The sequence below is a fragment of the Doryrhamphus excisus genome, chromosome 13, assembly GCF_030265055.1.
Source record: "Doryrhamphus excisus isolate RoL2022-K1 chromosome 13, RoL_Dexc_1.0, whole genome shotgun sequence".
Lineage (NCBI taxonomy): Eukaryota > Metazoa > Chordata > Actinopteri > Syngnathiformes > Syngnathidae > Doryrhamphus > Doryrhamphus excisus.
The window spans coordinates 19027812-19045187 of NC_080478.1; the positions used below are offsets into that span (position 1 = coordinate 19027812).

Consider the following 17376-nt stretch of genomic DNA (forward strand, 5'->3'; position numbering starts at 1 on the left):
ACTAAATAGTTAGTCAGCTTTAGCAGAATCACGAGGGTGAAGAGTCACCAGGAGGGCACAAAGTGACTCAGCATGACTGGTTTCCTTTTACTATCACTCTGGTTGACCCTCACCTGTGAGTCACTAAGCAAATATGTTGTGTAAGTCAACAACAAGGAGGAATACTCATGGCAGACGCCACTGCATAGTACTTAGAATTACTATGACTCAATGATAATTGTTTTGGAAAGCAACGTGAACAAGAACAATACTATGAAAGAGCTGGAATACTACAACTACAACACAAAATGTCAACCCAACATCACAATTAGCAATACAACACAGTGACCGCAATCATCACTTCACAGAACAGAACAGTTAGGGACCAAAACCCAAACCCAATACAATCTGTTTCTAGAACACTGGTTAACTTCCCGTTTGATCCAACATCCATTCATTCGTTTTCTACCGCATATAATCACGAGAGTCACAGGGGTGCTGGAACCTATGCCAGCTGTCTTTGGCCTGGACTGGTCGCTATATATAGACAAACAACCATTCACACTCACATTCATACTGAAGATATTTGCTCAATTGTGCTAGCTAATGATATAAGCTAAAACAAAACACATAGTCTCACAAATACAGACAAAAAGAGCAGTGGCGAAAGCTGATTGGTCCAGGACTCCAGCCTCGAGTGTGCTTTTTTTGCAGCTGCATTGTAATAAGACCCGCTTACTTGTAGGCATACAGGGACTGCAGATAAGCCCGGACGTCTGTATTAGGTATTGTTGTCAGGAATAAATAATCTGGTTCTCGTTCTATGATTTGGTTCTTTAAGATTCCCTTATCGGGCGGCACGGCGGTCGAGTGGTTAGCGCGCAGACCTCACAGCTCGGAGACCAGGGTTCAATTCCACCCTCGGCTATCTCTGTGTGGAGTTTGCATGTTCTCCCCGTGTATGCGTGGGTTTTCTCCGGGTACTCCAGTTTCCTCCCACATTCCAAAAAAACATGCTAGGTTAATTAGCGACTCCAAATTGTCCATAGGTATGAATGTGAGTGTGAATGGTTGTTTGTCTATATGTGCCCTGTGATTGGCTGGCGACCAGTCCAGGGTGTACCCCGCCTCTCGCCTGAAGACAGCTGGGATAGGCTCCAGCACCCCCGCAACCCTCGAGAGGAAAAAGCGGTAGAAAATGAATGAATGAATGAATGAATGAAGATTCCCTTATCCTCTATTCGAAACCCACTTAGAGTCCCACAAATACAGACAAAAGATACTTATACAAGAACCCACACAAAAAAAGGACTAACGTGACAACTGACAGTTAAGGTGGAAACATCGAGTATGCATATGACAGCTTGCTTTGCAACAAAGGAAAAGCAGAATGTTCCAGACGCCTTGATGCCCCCGCAAAGGAAAAGACGCCCTGAGACCAACCATTCATCCAACCATTCATCCAACCATTCATCCAACCATCCAACCATCCAACCATCCATTCATCCTTTCATCCTAATCCTTGAGTGTATAAAAGACCGGCACGGAGAGGAAGGGTGCTTTTTTTGCAGCTGCGCTGTAATAAGACCCGCTTACTTGTAGGCATACAGGGACTGCAGATAAACCCGGACGTCTGTATTAGGTATTGTTGTCAGGAATAAATAATCTGGTTCTCATTCTATAATTTGGTTCTTTAAGATTCCCTTATCCTCGATTCGAAACCCACTTAGAGTCCTCAAGGGAACGATTTCTACAATAACTATGCACAATTCGGAGTCGCTAATTAACCTAGCATGTTTTGGGAATGTGGCAGGAAAGCGGAGTACCCGGATAAAACCCACAGATGAACTCGGATGAACATGTAAACTCCACAGAGATTCCCAAGCGTAGAATCAAACCCCTGACTGTGTGACCTATATGCTAACCACTTAACCACTGTGCAGCCTTGGCAATTTCTATAAAATTCTAATGTAAAAAGACAAGATACTTTTTTTGTATCAAAAAAATATCGAACTGTAACGCAAACAGTGAATGTTGTATATCCTGATTATTGATTATTTGATTAACCTATTATTATGTATTCGAACCATATGTTCGAATCCCTTGTTCATTGTGACTACAGACCTTGAACTGTACATAAGTACATCATATTTTTGAGTGGAAAGGGGACGAGGGTAAAAAAAAAAATTGGAATAAAATTACTTTTGAGAGAAAAAAAACTCATACTGTAATACTCTGGCATGCCAGCAAGGGAATTATTTTTTTTGGATAATAATTGGGTCTTGGTCCCAAAATGAGAACAGTTTGACAAATGTTAGTTGTAATCAATGACAAGCTATGAACATTTTCCCAGAAAACCCTTGTTTGAAAAACACATCAGCATGCTGAATCAAGAATATGGATCTTGCCATGATCAGGTGATTAATCAGACCATTTCTAAGCAAACTGCAGCAAAAATAATGCAAGCCAAGAAACTATTAGGCCTGTCTGATTAGCAGTCTTTGGGGAGTTTATTACAAAAAATTGTTCATCACAGAATTTATTAGCTGGATGTGTTATGTGTGTGTGGATGAGTTATTCAAAAATCAGGAGGAAAATGAGTGAATCTGTCACCAAAAAAAAAACAGAACGGTCACAATCTATTTTTTAAAAAAAAAGCTGGTTGACACTTCTGTCTGGTAAACCGTGTTATATTATTGTAGCTGAACAGTTAGCTTGTAGCTGAACAGTTAGCTTCTGGCTGAACAGTTAGCTTGTAGCAGAACAGTTAGATTGTAGCAGAACAGTTAACTTGTAGCTGAACAGTTAGCTTCTAGCTGAACAGTTAGCTTCTAGCTGAACAGTTAGCTTGTAGCTGAACAGTTGGCTTGTAGCTGAACATTTAGCTTGTAGCTGAAGAGTTAACTTCTAGCTGAACAGTTAACTTCTGGCTGAACAGTTAACTTGTAGCTGAACATTTAGCTTGTAGCTGAAGAGTTAGCTTGTAGCTGGACAGTTAGCTTGTAGCTGAACAGTTGGATTGTAGCAGAACAATTAGCTTGTAGCTGAACAGTTAGCTTGTAACTGAACAGTTAGCTTGTAGCTGAACAGTTAGCTTCTGGCTGAACAGTTGGCTTGTAGCTGGACAGTTAGCTTGTAAATGGACAGTTAGCTTGTAGCTGAACACTGAGCTTGTCGCTTAACAGTTAGCTTGTCGCTTAACAGTTAGCTTGTAGCTGAACAGTTAGCTTCTGGCTGAACAGTTGACTTGTAGCTGGACAGTTGGCTTGTAGCTGGACAGTTAGCTTGTAGCTGAACAGTTAGCTTGTAGCTGAACAGTTAGCTCGTAGCTGAACAGTTAGCTCGTAGCTGAACAGTTAGCTTGTAACTGAACAGTTAGCTTGTAGCTGAACAGTTAGCTTGTAGCTGAACATTTAGCTTGTAGCTGAAGAGTTAGCTTGTAGCTGAACAGTTGGATTGTAGCAGAACAGTTAGCTTGTAGCTGAACAGTTAGCTTCTGGCTGAACAGTTGGCTTGTAGCTGGACAGTTGGCTTGTAGCTGGACAGTTAGCTTGTAGAAGGACAGTTAGCTTGTAGCTGAACAGTTAGCTTGTAGCTGAACAGTGAGCTTGTAGCTGAACAGTTAGTTTCAGGCTGAACAGTTGGCTTGTAGCTGAACAGTTAGCTTGTAGCTGAACAGTTAGCTTGTAGCTGAACAGTTAGCTTGTGGCTGAACAGTTAAATTCTAGCTGAACAAAGCAGTCTTTGGGGAGTTTACTACAAAAAATTGTTCATCACAGAATTTATTAGCTGGATGTGTTTGAGTTATTCCAAAATCAGGAGGAAAATGAGTGAATCTGTCAAAAAAAAAAAAAAACTGTCACAATCTATTAAAAAAAAAAAAAGTTGGTTGACACTTCTGTCTGTTAACCGTGTTATATTATTCCATATATTACAGCTTTACCTTAATACCTCAAATAAAGAAGCAAACTCTTATCAGTCTTGACATGTGTTTTACATAGTGTGCATCAAAGATTAACAGTTGAATCGAGTCATCTGGAATGATTTAGCACAAATCGTAAACACATATGGTGGAGAAGGTTTGTAATTAAACAGCTGTTTGTTCAAGAATGGTTTTTAAATGTTCTAATCTGGTTGTTTATATCTTTTTTTTTTTGCGGGCCTCCCTGCATGGCACTAAAGATCATTTTGACAAACTTCTGTTTTTTTCCAGATGAATAGAGTTGCATGAAGTCATGGCAGGGTGAATGCGTGTCATACGTCACTGTTAGTCCTTATGTCAAAATATAGTTATTATCTTGTGACTGGAAAAATAAAACAGTTAAAGAGATGGTTTGGATTTTTTTTGTGCTTTTTTTCAGCTGCTATTTGTAATGCAAATGTATTACATTTTCCAATGCTTATTGTTTTGATAAGCAAAATTCTTTACTTATATGCTATGAGTGGGGGGTAAGTCACCGGTGATGCACTACACTGCTGATGGGAATATCATACAACTTCATGTCACCCTAACAACATACAAAACAGCTTATTCCGAGCTACTGACCTTTGAACCAACAGGTATAAAGTAGTAAAACAACAGAAGTCACTCTTATTAAATTAACGTCTTCCTTTGCTAGTATACTCATTTTTAACCTTGAAAGGAATTTATGACCTCCATTGCTACTGATATCTAGCTAACAATATATTGCTAGCTAATGCTTGGTTTCAGTACATGAGCTACAAAAAAGACAAAATATGTTTAAAAAAAGTTTCCAATTAGTTTTAGAAGCAACAGATACAAAGAGCTGTTTTAGCTCTGTTTATTAGCAGTTGGGTTCTAGCAGAACAGTTAGCTTCTAGCTGAACAGTTATCTTGTAACTGCACAGATAGTATGTAGCTGAACAGTTAGCTTGTAACTGAACAGTTAGCTTCTAGCTAAACAGTTAGCTTCTGGCTGAACAGTTGGCTTGTAGCTAAACAGTTAGCTTGTAGCAGAACAGTTAGCTTGTAGCTGCACAGTTACCTTGTAGCTGCACAGTTAGCTTGGAACTGAACAGTTAGCTTGGAACTGAACAGTTAGCTTCTAGCTGAACAGTTAGCTGGTAGCTGAACAGTTAGCTTGTAGCTGAACAGTTAGCTTGGAACTGAACAGTTAGCTTGTAACTGAACAGTTAGCTTGTAGCTGAACAGTTAGCTTGGAACTGAACAGTTAGCTTGTAGCTGAACAGTTATCTTCTAGCTGAACAGTTAGCTTGTAGCTGACAGTTATCTTCTAGCTGAACAGTTATCTTGTAACTGCAGAGTTAGCTTCTAGCTGAACAGTTAGCGTGTAGCTGAACAATTAGCTTCTGGCTGAACAGTTAGCTTGTAGCAGAACGGTTAGCTTGTAGCAGAACTGTTAGCTTGTAGCTGAACAGTTAGCTTGTAACTGAACAGTTAGCTTCTAACTGAACAGTTAGCTTCTAGCTGAACAATTAGCTTGGAACTGAACAGTTAGCTTCTAGCTGAACAGTTATCTTGTAACTGCGCAGTTAGCTTGTAGCTGAACAGTTCGCTTGTAACTGAAGAGTTAGCTTCTAGCTGAACAGTTAGCTTCTAGCTGAACAGTTAGTTTGGAGCTGAACAGTTAGCTTGTAGCAGAAGAGTTAGCTTGTAGCTGAACAGTTACCTTGTAGCAGAACAGTTAGCTTGTAGCAGAACAGTTAGCTTGTAGCTGAACAGTTAGCTTCTGGTTGAACAGTTAGCTTGTAGCTGAACAGTTAGCATGTAGCTGAACAGTTAGCTTGTAGCTGAACAGTTAGCTTGTAGCTGAACATTTAGCTACTGTTAGTCAGAGTGAAGATGGTGCTGGTTAACAGGAGACTTAGTAAATCCCCCCCCCCCTTGTTGGGCATGTCAAAGGGTTTTTTCTATCTTTAAAACGAACACAGCTGAATCACTTACACAGTGTGGACCGGCTGCTTGGTGGTTGCAGGTCGTGGGGTTTGAACCTTGGCGCTATCGACGGCTTGCCTTTCCGCAGGCCGTCTCCGCGGTTGGTCTCTCTGGAACGGGTTGCTACCCGGCTGGACGCGCCTCAAGGTCCCTCTGTCTTGGATGTACACCTGCTCGGGAGCCACCTCCTCACAGCGGGGGCCCTGGAAACCCGAGCGGCACACGCAGGTATGCGGGCGGCTGCAGGAACCGCGGTTCTGGCAGGGCGGCTGGCAGTCAGCTGAAGAGAGAACACAGATGGCGAGTCATTTTAGAACATTTTGCAAATTGTATGGAGCGCCAGTCGTAGTAGAAATGTCTCCCCAGATCTCGGAAACGGGGTTGATTTTAAATGTATTCAATCAGGTTAACTTCTGGATATTTTCTGTACCTTTTATGTGGAAGAAAGCCTGGGGGGGGCGCTGTCATGTTCAATTTCTTACAAATACATGCGATCGCCTACTTATCCAGCTTCTGGCTAAGGTAAAGCTTACATAATCAAGGTTCATGGTTCTGTTTAGGGAGCTATTTTCAAATTTCACATGGGGGGGTGGGGGGGGGGGGGGGTTGTCCTGTTTGGCCCGCGACCGAAAGCCGGCTGTGAGTTTTGGCCCCGAGTGCGATTGAGTTTGACACCCATGCTCTCGGCTTTAGCTTTGAATTACCATTTTTATTAACCACGGGTGGGCATGTGTATTATCATATTTTGATGACATCATGCTTGCGTTGTTGATATTGCTATTTCTTCATTATTATATATAGCTCTGTTTATTAGCAGTTGGGTTCTAGCTGAACAGTTAGCTTCTAGCTGAACAGTTAGCTTCAAGTTGAACAGTTATCTTGTAACTGCAAAGTTAGTATGTAGCTGAACAGTTAGCTTGTAACAGAACAGTTAGCATCTAGCTAAACAGTTAGCTTGTAGCTGAACAGTTAGCGTCTGGCTGAACAGTTAGCTCGTAGCAGAATGGTTAGCTTGTAGCAGAACGGTTAGCTTGTAGCTGAACAGTTAGCTTGCGGCGGAACAGTTAGCTTGTGGCGGAACAGTTAGCTTGTGGCGGAACAGTTAGCTTCTGGCTGAAGAGTTAGCTTGGAACTAAACAGTTAGCTTGTAGCTGAACAGTTAACTTGTAGCTGAACAGTTAGCTTAAAGCTAAACAGTTAGGTTCTAGTTGAACAGTTAGCTTGTAGCTGAACAGTTAGCTTGTGGCTGAATAGTTAGCTTGCAGCTGAACAGTTAGCTTGTACCTGAACAGTTAGCTTCTGGCTGAACAGTTAGCTTGTAGCTGAACAGTTAGCTTCTGGCTGAACAGTTAGCTTGTAGCAGAATGGTTAGCTTGTAGCAGAACGGTTAGCTTGTAGCTGAACAGTTAGCTTCTAGCTGAACAGTTAGCTTGTGGCGGAACAGTTAGCTTGTGGCGGAACAGTTAGCTTGTAGCTGAACAGTTAGCTTGTAGCAGAACAGTTAGCTTGTAACTGCACAGTTACCTTGTAGCTGAACAGTTAGCTTGTAGCTGAACAGTGAGCTTCTAGCTGAACAGTTAGCTTGTAGCTGAACAGTTAGCTTGGAACTGAGCAGTTAGCTTCTAGCTGAAGAGTTAGCTTGTAGCTGAACAGTTCGATTGTAGCAGAACAGTTAGCTTGTAGCAGAATGGTTAGGTTGTAGCAGAACGGTTAGCTTGTAGCTGAACAGTTAGCTTCTAGCTGAACAGTTAGCTTGTAGCTGAACAGTTAGCTTGTAGCTGAACAGTTAGCTTGCGGCGGAACAGTTAGCTTGCGGCGAAACAGTTAGCTTCTGGCTGAACAGTTAGCTTCTGGCTGAACAGTTAGATTGTAGCTGAACAGTTAGCTTCTGGCTGAACAGTTAGCTTCTGGCTGAACAGTTAGATTGTAGCTGAACAGTTAGCTTGTAGCTGAACAGTTAGCTTGTAGCTGAACAGTTAGCTTCAAGCTAAACAGTTAGGTTCTAGTTGAACAGTTAGCTTGTAGCTGAACAGTTAGCTTCTGGCTGTTCAGTTAGCTTGTAGCAGAACAGTCAGATTGTAGAAGAACAGTTAGATTGTATCATGTCTCTCGGCTTTAGCTTTGAATTACCATTTTTATTAACCACGGGTGGGCATGTGTATTATCATATTTTGATGACATCATGCTTACGTTGTTGATATTGCTATTTCTTCATTATTGTTTATTTTGGTCAGTTACATCTGTGCATTTTTTTTAATGCATAAGCGTCCATTAAAAATACATGTCATAAAATTGCATATAGGAAAAAAAATAGACCGGTGCTGAGGTCACATGGTCGTCATGGAAAAATAATCTGTGTCAGCACGCCGCCGGCATACTTCCACATCCTCCCATCGCACTTCAAGCACCGAAATCCCGCCGGCATGCGATTTAAGTAAACAGACCCTGGATCTTGTGACACATATGTATGTACAGAGGGGGTTACATTGTCCTTTTAACAGTAAATCAGGCCACCGGTCTGTGGCAGCAAAAGAAAACAGCGGCATTCTGTCAACACTCGGAATGCTGTTGACTCAGATGCTGTGGATGCTGACAGACTGCAGGCGGGAACGCTAGCACGGCATCTGGAAGCTAGGAGGGCATCAAATATCACACCCTGGTGAAGCCGGTTTGACTCACTGAATGACTCTTGAGTAAATTCAGTTAGCTAAACAGTTAGCGTGTAGCTGAACAGTTAGCTTCTGGCTGAACAGTTGGCTTCTGGCCGAACAGTTAGCTTGCAGCTGAACAGTTAGCTTGTAGCTGGACAGTTAGCTGGTAGCTGAACAGTTAGCTTGTAGCTGAACAGTTGGCTTCTGACTGAACAGTTAGTTTGTAGCTGAACAGTTAGCTTGTAGCCGAACAGTTAGCTTGTAGCCGAACAGTTAGCTTGTAGCTGAACAGTTAGCTTGTGGCTGAACAGTTAGCTTGTAGCTGAACAGTTAGCTTGCAGCTGAACAGTTGACTTGTAGCTGAACAGTTAGCTTGGAGCTAGGACAGTTAGCTTGTAGCTAGGACAGTTAGCTTGTAGCTGAACAGTTTGCTTGTAGCCGAACAGTTAGCTTGTAGCTGGACAGTTAGCTTGTAGCTGGACAGATAGCTTGTGGCTGAACAGTTGGCTTGTAGCTGGACAGTTAGCATGTAGCTGGACAGTTAGCATGTAGCTAGACAGTTAGCTTGTAGCTGGACAGTTAGCTTGTAGCTGAATAGTTAGTTTGTAGCTCGACAGTTAGCTTGTGGCTGAATAGTTAGGCTTGTGGCTAAACAGTTAGCTTGTAGCTGAACAGTTAGCTTGTAGATGAACAGTTAGCTTCTGGCTGAACAGTTAGCTTGTAGCTAAACAGTTAGCTTGCAGCCAAACAGTTAGCTTGTAGCTGAACACTTAGCTTGTAGCTGAACACTTAGCTTCTGGCTGAATAGGTATGAATGTGAGTGTGAATGGTTGTTTGTCTATATGTGCCCTGTGATTGGCTGGCCACCAGTCCGGGGTGTAACCCCGCCTCTCGCCCGAAGTCATCTGGGATAGGCTCCAGCAATGAACGAATGAATTACTAACGTCTTTTTCCCACTTAGTTAGGAAGAACCATGTGCCTGTCTGTGTGGCCGTGATGTTGTGTGAAAGGCCATTTTTCCAGGAACAATATTGTCAGCAATGACAATAGTATGGGGGGGGGGTCAGTTACATGTGCCCCACATGAAGCCTCTTGCATGGCTTTGGCATTACCGCCTGTCTGCATCTTCCGTGGGCCCTGCCTCTGGCCTGTTGAGCACATTGTCACGGTAATTGCTGTCGTGCAGATTTGTCTTGAACATCATTAAAACTAATTGCCTCGCATTCCACCCATTTCACAAATATGCACGCCGATCATTACTTTCCGAGAGTAATAAAACCAGAATCGCTTGGAAATAAAAGAGTAGAAATGGCCGACATTCCTAACTTAATTATAACTGGGAAACCGTGCTCAGGTTTCGGGAGGTTGTGTCCGAATCCGGTCACCTGAAAAAGAATCTATTAAGATCTTTGTTGGCGGTTCGGGAGAGTCCAAACAAACATGCCGATGCAGCCGACTCAGCAATAAAACGCATCTTTTCCTTACAGCAGGGGTGGGCAAACTACGGCCCGGGGGCCACATCCGGCCCGCCAAGTGCTTGAATACGGCCCACCTGTTTTTTCCAAAGTATTTCATTTAAACTCAACATACAACCTGACATCAAGGCTTGAGCCTTAATAATATAATTAATATAATATTATTAATTATTGACATTATTAATTATTGACATATTAATAATTAATAATAATATTAAATAAAATAATAATTATTATTAATAATAGTAATTATTATTAATAATACTACTAAATAAAAATATTGAATAATAATAATAATTATTATTATTATTGTTATTATAATACATTTAATTTATAACACACTTTACATCAAATAAATCATCTCAAAGTGCACATATAGCAGATTGCATGACACTTTTACATGTAAAACGTGTGTAAAATATACGTGTAAAAATTGACGGTTACGTGTAAAATATTATATAGTCTGGCCCCCCCGTCAATGTTGTTCAATCAATGCGGCCCACAAGTCAAAAAGTTTGCCCACCCCTGCCTTACAGGCTTAAATGCAACATTTTCAGGTGAAAACTGTAATTTCCTTCCAGTCCTCGGCGATCCGCATCCTCACAAACTTAAGCTCTTGAACCCATCTCATTTAAAAGTATTTGGTACCTAAAGCTTCAGTGAATGCATCATTTCTACTAATAGTCGCTGGGGACCATGAGAATTATTTTCCAATAAAATCAAAAACAAAAAGTATTTAGCAGTGTCGAGGCTCTGGCTTGAATTTGATTTAATCCAACCAATATTATAAATGTTTGGGCATTTAACTTGGGGGCATTTTGAAGCGGTGTTAACTAATAATAATAATAATAATAATAATAATATACTGTAAGGTTGGAAAGAATGAATACATATTGCCTTAAGGTACTAAACGTATTATACCTATATCTCCTAGAATTACTGTAACTAGAATGAGAGGTCAGTATAATAATGCAAACATAATTACAAAAAGGTATATTAAAAATGTATTCAAGGTTATTATTATATACTCTTGTTATGAAAATGTAAAACAAACTTTAATACACATTCAGGGTACATTTCCATGTGAATTTTTGTGCCGGCATCACCTGCTTGTTCTCATTAAAAAGTGTTTCATATTATTATATTATATAATATATGTGTTTAAAGCAGGGGTCGGCAACCTTTCCTATCAAAAGAGCCATTTTACCCCCACGCTCACTAAAGGAAAATGGTAATGGTAATGGTTTTATTTCATTTGAACATGCATCAGATTACAATTGAATGCATCCCATAATCAGTTCACAGTTCCACATGTCCAAAAGGAGTAGGAAGAAGCAAAGCTTATTAAATCCTACCCCTCCATCTGGTACTTTTACAATCAGTAACTGTTACATTTGTTCACTTCCTGCTTTCATAATATAATTTAAGGTTTTTTTATTTTATTTTTTTTAATTTTAATGATTTTTTTTGTTTTTAATTTAAAAAAAAATTAATGGTTTTATTTCATTTTAACATGCATCAGATTACAATTGAATGCATCCCATAATCAGTTCACAGTTCCACATGTCCAAAAGGAGTAGGAAGAAGCAAAGGTTATTAAATCCTACCCCTCCAAACAAAAAACAAAACAAAAAATATTTTTTAATTAAATTTAAAAAATTAAAAAAAAATTATATTAGGAAAGCAGGAAGTGAACAAATGTAACAGTTACTGATTGTAAAAATACCAGATGGAGGGGTAGGATTTAATAAGCTTTGCTTCTTCCTACTCCTTTTGGACATGTGGAACTGTGAACTGATTATGGGATGCATTCAATTGTAATCTGATGCATGTTCAAATGAAATTAAACCATATTTTTTTTAATTAAAAACAAAAAAATATGTTTTAATTAAATAAAAAAAAAAAACTTAAATAAATAAAACCATTAAAAAAATTCAAAATTAAAAAAACAATTTCTGATGTATTTTTTAATTAAAAAAAATTAAAAACATTTTTTTTTAAATAAAAAAATACAATTAAATAAAGTGATATTATATTAGGAAAGCAGGAAGTGAACAAATGTAACAGTTACTGATTGTAAAAGTACCAGATGGAGGGGTAGGATTTAATAAGCTTTGCTTCTTCCTACTCCTTTTGGACATGTGGAACTGTGAACTGATTATGGGATGCATTCAACTGCCATGAGATTATTTGTTTGTGATATGAAATGACCTGTCAGCTGCATGATAAATTAAACAGGAAGTGACTGCATGAACCGGCAGGCGCCTCTATTCAGGACTAACTAAGTCAGATGTTAAAAATAATCCAAAAATTGTTCTATTGAGCGTTCCATATAATGATTTTCCTAATCATTTCAAGTGAGTGTTAATCTTTTTCCCAACATGTGATTTCCACATGGCTGCCAGCTTACAGGTCTGCAGAAAAACTGACGTTGGTGTCCGCAAACGAAACTTCAACATATACTTTAAAGCTCCTCTATTGTTCTAATGTGAAACAGACGGTAAGCTGACAGACGATCATGTATTTTCTCTCTGCGGTCAATCTTACACGGGTAATATTTCAGCACATGATGGTGCCTCTGTCATATTTGGGAATCAGGTGTTGTGCCCCATTATAGAAGCTTTGAATTGTGCACACCAACAAGGGGAGATTTTGTTAACCGAAAATCCAGTGATTTTCAAGCACTGTCCCGCGGCACACTAGTGTACCTTGAGAACCCGTCAGGCGTACCGTGAGGAATTATCCAATATCACTTTTTATAATTAACATTTATTAATCATCATTTGCAAATATGTAACAGTTACTGATTGTAAAAGTACCAGATGGAGGGGATCATGTTCCAGATGTTCAAATGAAATAAAAACATAAAAAAAAAGTTTTTTAAAAAATATATATATAAAAATAAAAACAAAAAAGTGTTTTAATTTAATAAAAAAAAATAAAATAAACAAAAATTAAATTATATTAGAAAGGCAGGAAGTGAACAAATGTAACAGTTACTGATTGTAAAAGTACCATATGGAGGGGTAGGATTTAATAAGCTTTGCTTCTTCCTACTCCTTTTGGACATGTGGAACTGTGAACTGATTATGGGATGCATTCAATTGTAATCTGATGCATGTTCAAATGAAATTAAACCATATTTTTTTTTAATTAAAAACAAAAAAATATGTTTTAATTAAATTAAAAAAAAACTTAAATAAATAAAACCATTAAAAAAAAATCAAAATTAAAAAAAAATTCTGATGTATTTTTTAATTAAAAAAAAATTAAAAACATTTTTTTAAATTAAAAAAATACAATTAAATAAAGTGAAATTATATTAGGAAAGCAGGTAGTGAACAAATGTAACAGTTACTGATTGTAAAAGTACCAGATGGAGGGGTAGGATTTAATAAGCTTTGCTTCTTCCTACTCCTTTTGGACATGTGGAACTGGGAACTGATTATGGGATGCATTCAATTGTAATCTGATGCTTGTTCAAATTGAAGAAAATCATTAAATATATATATATATATATATTTTAAAAAAATAAATGAAATAAAACCATTGTTAAAAAATCTAAAAAAAAAAATTAAAAATAAAAACATATTTTTTAATTAAAAAATATAATTAAAAATCACCTCATACTTCGGTACATTACAAAAATAAAATGAATAAAAAAACAAAAAAGAACTTAAATTATATTATGAAAGCAGGAAGTGAACAAATGTAACAGTTACTGATTGTAAAAGTACCAGATGGAGGGGTAGGATTTAATAAGCTTTGCTTCTTCCTACTCCTTTTGGACATGTGGAACTGGGAACTGATTATGTGATGCATTCAATTGTAATCTGATGCATGTTCAAATGAAATAAAAACATAAAAAAAAGTTTAAAAATATATATATAAAAAATTAAAAACAAAAAAATATGTTTTAATTTAATTAAAAAAATAAAATAAAAAAAGGCAGGAAGTGAACAAATGTAACAGTTACTGATTGTAAAAGTACCAGATGGAGGGGTAGCACTTAATAAGCTTTAATAAGTGAAAGAATAACTCGGGGGAAGCCGCTATCACGTGATGTTGATGTTTACGTTTTACTGGGCATGCCCTATTAACTATTCTGGTTGATTTTCACAAACGCATGTAGACAAGAGATTGGAATATTCCTTTCTATGGATACCATTGTTTTTCCCGGAAAGGTGATTGGGAAAGAGAAAAAGTGGTGATGTAAAAACCGTGGCTACTGTGGAGTGTCTGTGGTGTAAAGACTAGCATAGCAATGTAATATTGGTCCGTGTGGCAACACCTACCTTGTTCCTCCCATGGACTTATTGATGCACGTGTGAGGTCGTGGTGACATTTTGGAACATTTTTGGTTTAGTCGTGTGCGGCAAGATTTTTCCAATGTAAAAAAAAAACGTGCCGTGGCTCAAAAAAAAAACGTTGAAGGTGCGCCTTAAACTCACCACTTCTAACGAGCCACATGTTGGGCCAATCAGAGGAGGATATCTGGACTTGGGTCGCATGTGCCAGCAACTTGTAAAACCCGACTCAAACAAAAATCCACAAAGTCGATTCTCCTGAGAGATCATATACCCCAACGGCTTCCATATGGGCTTCAAACAGGAGGGTGTTGTGATAAAGGGCTTCCCCCGAAAACGCTACAGCCTGGAAGGAGTACCGCTTATACGACTCTTGGAATGTCAATTATAGGTTTCTTTGACATTCCAAGGAACGAACGCTGCATTTCATTGATTGACAATGCAGGAAAAGAACACTATTATCACTTCGATTTATCCATTTGTCTCCGATTATCCGGATCCGGGTCGTGAGGGAAGCAGTCTCAGTAGGGAAGCCCAGACTTCCCGGTTCCAGGCCACCTCATACAGCTCCACCGGGAGGACACCGAGGTGTTCCGAGGCCAGCTGTGAGACATAATCCCTTCAGCGTGTCCTAAGTCTGCCCCGGGGTCTTTTCCCAACTGGGAATGCCCGGAACACCTCACTAGGGAGGCATCCGGGAGGCATCCGGACTAGATGCCCAAGCCAACTCAACTGATTCCCAAAGCTAATGACCATAGGTGAGGGTGGGAACATAGATCGAACGGTTCTATGTCGGAAAAGGGTGAAGTGCTCCCTATGGGTTGGGAATGAGGTCCTGCCCCAGGTGGAGGAGTTTAAGTATCTCGGGGGTCTTGTTCACGAGTGACGGAAGGTGGGAGCGTGAGGTCGACAAACGGATCGGCGCAGCCGCAGCAGTAATGCGGTCGCCGTACCGGAACGTCATGGTGAAAAGATTTAATGGGATGGGAGCATCCATCTTGAATGTTTTGAATTTTTTTGTTACGTGGATAAATTTGTATTTTTTTTCCCTGAAAACAGGCTGTTTGGTTGCACGGTGGACGAGTGGTTACCTCACAGCTAGGAAACCCGGGTTCAATTCCACCCTCGGCCATCTCTGTGTGGAGTTTGCATGTTCTCCCCTGTTTTCTCCGGGTACTCCGGTTTCCTCCCACATTCCAAAAACATGCTAGGTTAATTAGCGACTCCAAATTGTCCATAGGTGTGAATGTGAGTGTGAATGGTTGTTTGTCTATATGTGCCCTGTGATTGTCTGGACTCCGCCTCTCGCCTGAAAACAGCTGGGATAGGCTCCAGCACCCCTACTGTCTCTGTATATGTATATACAATGTATATGCAATGACTGATGCACATGTACATAAAAAATAATAAAAATTTTAAAATAAAAAATTTAAAATAAAAAATAAAAAATAAAAAATAAAAAATAAAAAATAAAAAATAAAAAATAAAATATAAAATATAAAATATAAAATATAAAATATAAACTATAAACTATAAACTATAAAATATAAAATATAAAATTAAAAATTAAAAATTAAAAATTAAAAATTAAAAATTAAAAATTAAAAATTAAAAATTAAAAATTAAAAATTAAAAATTAAAAATTAAAAATTAAAAATTAAAAATTAAAAATTAAAAATACTTTAATTATATTAGGAAAGCAGGAAGTGAACAAATGTAACAGTTACTGATCTGGATTTGGTATGAATGTGAGTTGGCTGGCAACTAGTCCAGGGTGTACCCCCGCGACCCTCGTGAGGATAAGCGGTGGAAAATGAATGAATGAATGCTATGATGTCACACTCTTTAGCTAGCTAGCTACCCCATCGCGGAAAAACAAGCTTGGTTTGAATTAAATTGTTCCGTATTGAATAGCATTAAATTGCTAAATTAAAATAGCTTTTCATCCCATTCTGTGTTGATAGTTATTCTGCATTCACGGTAACTGAAATAAAAAAAACGTCTTGTGTTCCTTGAAGGTTCCTGTTCTGTTTTACAAGAACAGGAGGAGGTTTTTAAAATACTTCTATGTGTGTCATTTTTACGAAGCAGAAGTTGAAATTAGGGCTAAGCAGACAACCACAAACCAGACTTGGCTTTGGATGTTTTGTGTTTAGGTGTTGGCTGGGGTGGGGGGGGTGAGGGGTTAAAACCCCCCTTCGTGGCCGCCCTGTGTAGAGTTATGAGCCATGAACAGATCCTGTAATCAATACACACCCGGGCGTCCCCAAAAGCGGTCATTAAGATGGAAGCCGGACAGCCTTTTGTCAGTTTGTCCTCCCAAAACCAGGAGTGCAGCTTTCACCAGTCCAGCTGGTGCGTCTGTTTGGAGCCTCCAATTGCACCACATGTTTCTCTAATTGCTACCATGGTTGAAAGTCTATCGCTCAGTGTCTCCACTTGCTACAGACGTCCTCCTGTTTTGGGTTATTTACACATCTTCGGTCATCGGGTAATCATCACTACTGACTTTTTTTTTTGTCGATTAATTGTAAATAATTCAATGTGTGGTTTTGATTCCATATAAAACATATTTGGAAGCAAATGTCTTGCACTACTCAGCTGCAACCACCAGAGGCGCTTTTGAGCCAATTTCAATGGTTTGCTGTCTAAGGAAGTCAACATAGCGTTCCGGCGAATGCTGGAAAAAAACCCAAGTACAAATACATCCATAAAGGAATCCTCCAAATCCCTTTGCTACCTTGATGCTGACATTCTCCTCTGATTTAGGATCAACATTTGCAATAAAAGTGACTGTTGTAATGCAAGCTAGTGCTTCCTTTGCCAAACAAACTTTGGCAACTCAGCATACAGCTATGGGTCAGATTATGACAGACTCTACTGCTTATCCTCACTAAGTTTTCGGGTATGCTGGAGCCTATCCTAGCTGTCTTTGGGCGAGAGGCGGGGTACACCCTGGACTGGTGTCCAGCCAATCACAGGGCACATATAGACAAACAACCATTCACACTCACATTCATACCTATGGACAATTTGGAGTCGCTAAT

At 39.1% G+C, this 17376-nt stretch overlaps 1 protein-coding gene across 3 annotated transcripts in view; it reads right to left on the reverse strand.

The window, feature by feature from the left end:
- The window catches only part of LOC131139964 (latent-transforming growth factor beta-binding protein 2-like), a 169949-nt gene that overhangs the window by 130393 nt on the left and 22180 nt on the right, over positions 1–17376 (reverse strand). For all 3 annotated transcript variants that reach the window (XM_058089942.1, XM_058089941.1, XM_058089940.1), the window contains exon 3: positions 5906–6176. In XM_058089942.1, the coding sequence (XP_057945925.1) occupies positions 5906–6176 (271 nt within the window). The remainder of the gene's footprint in view (positions 1–5905; positions 6177–17376) is intronic.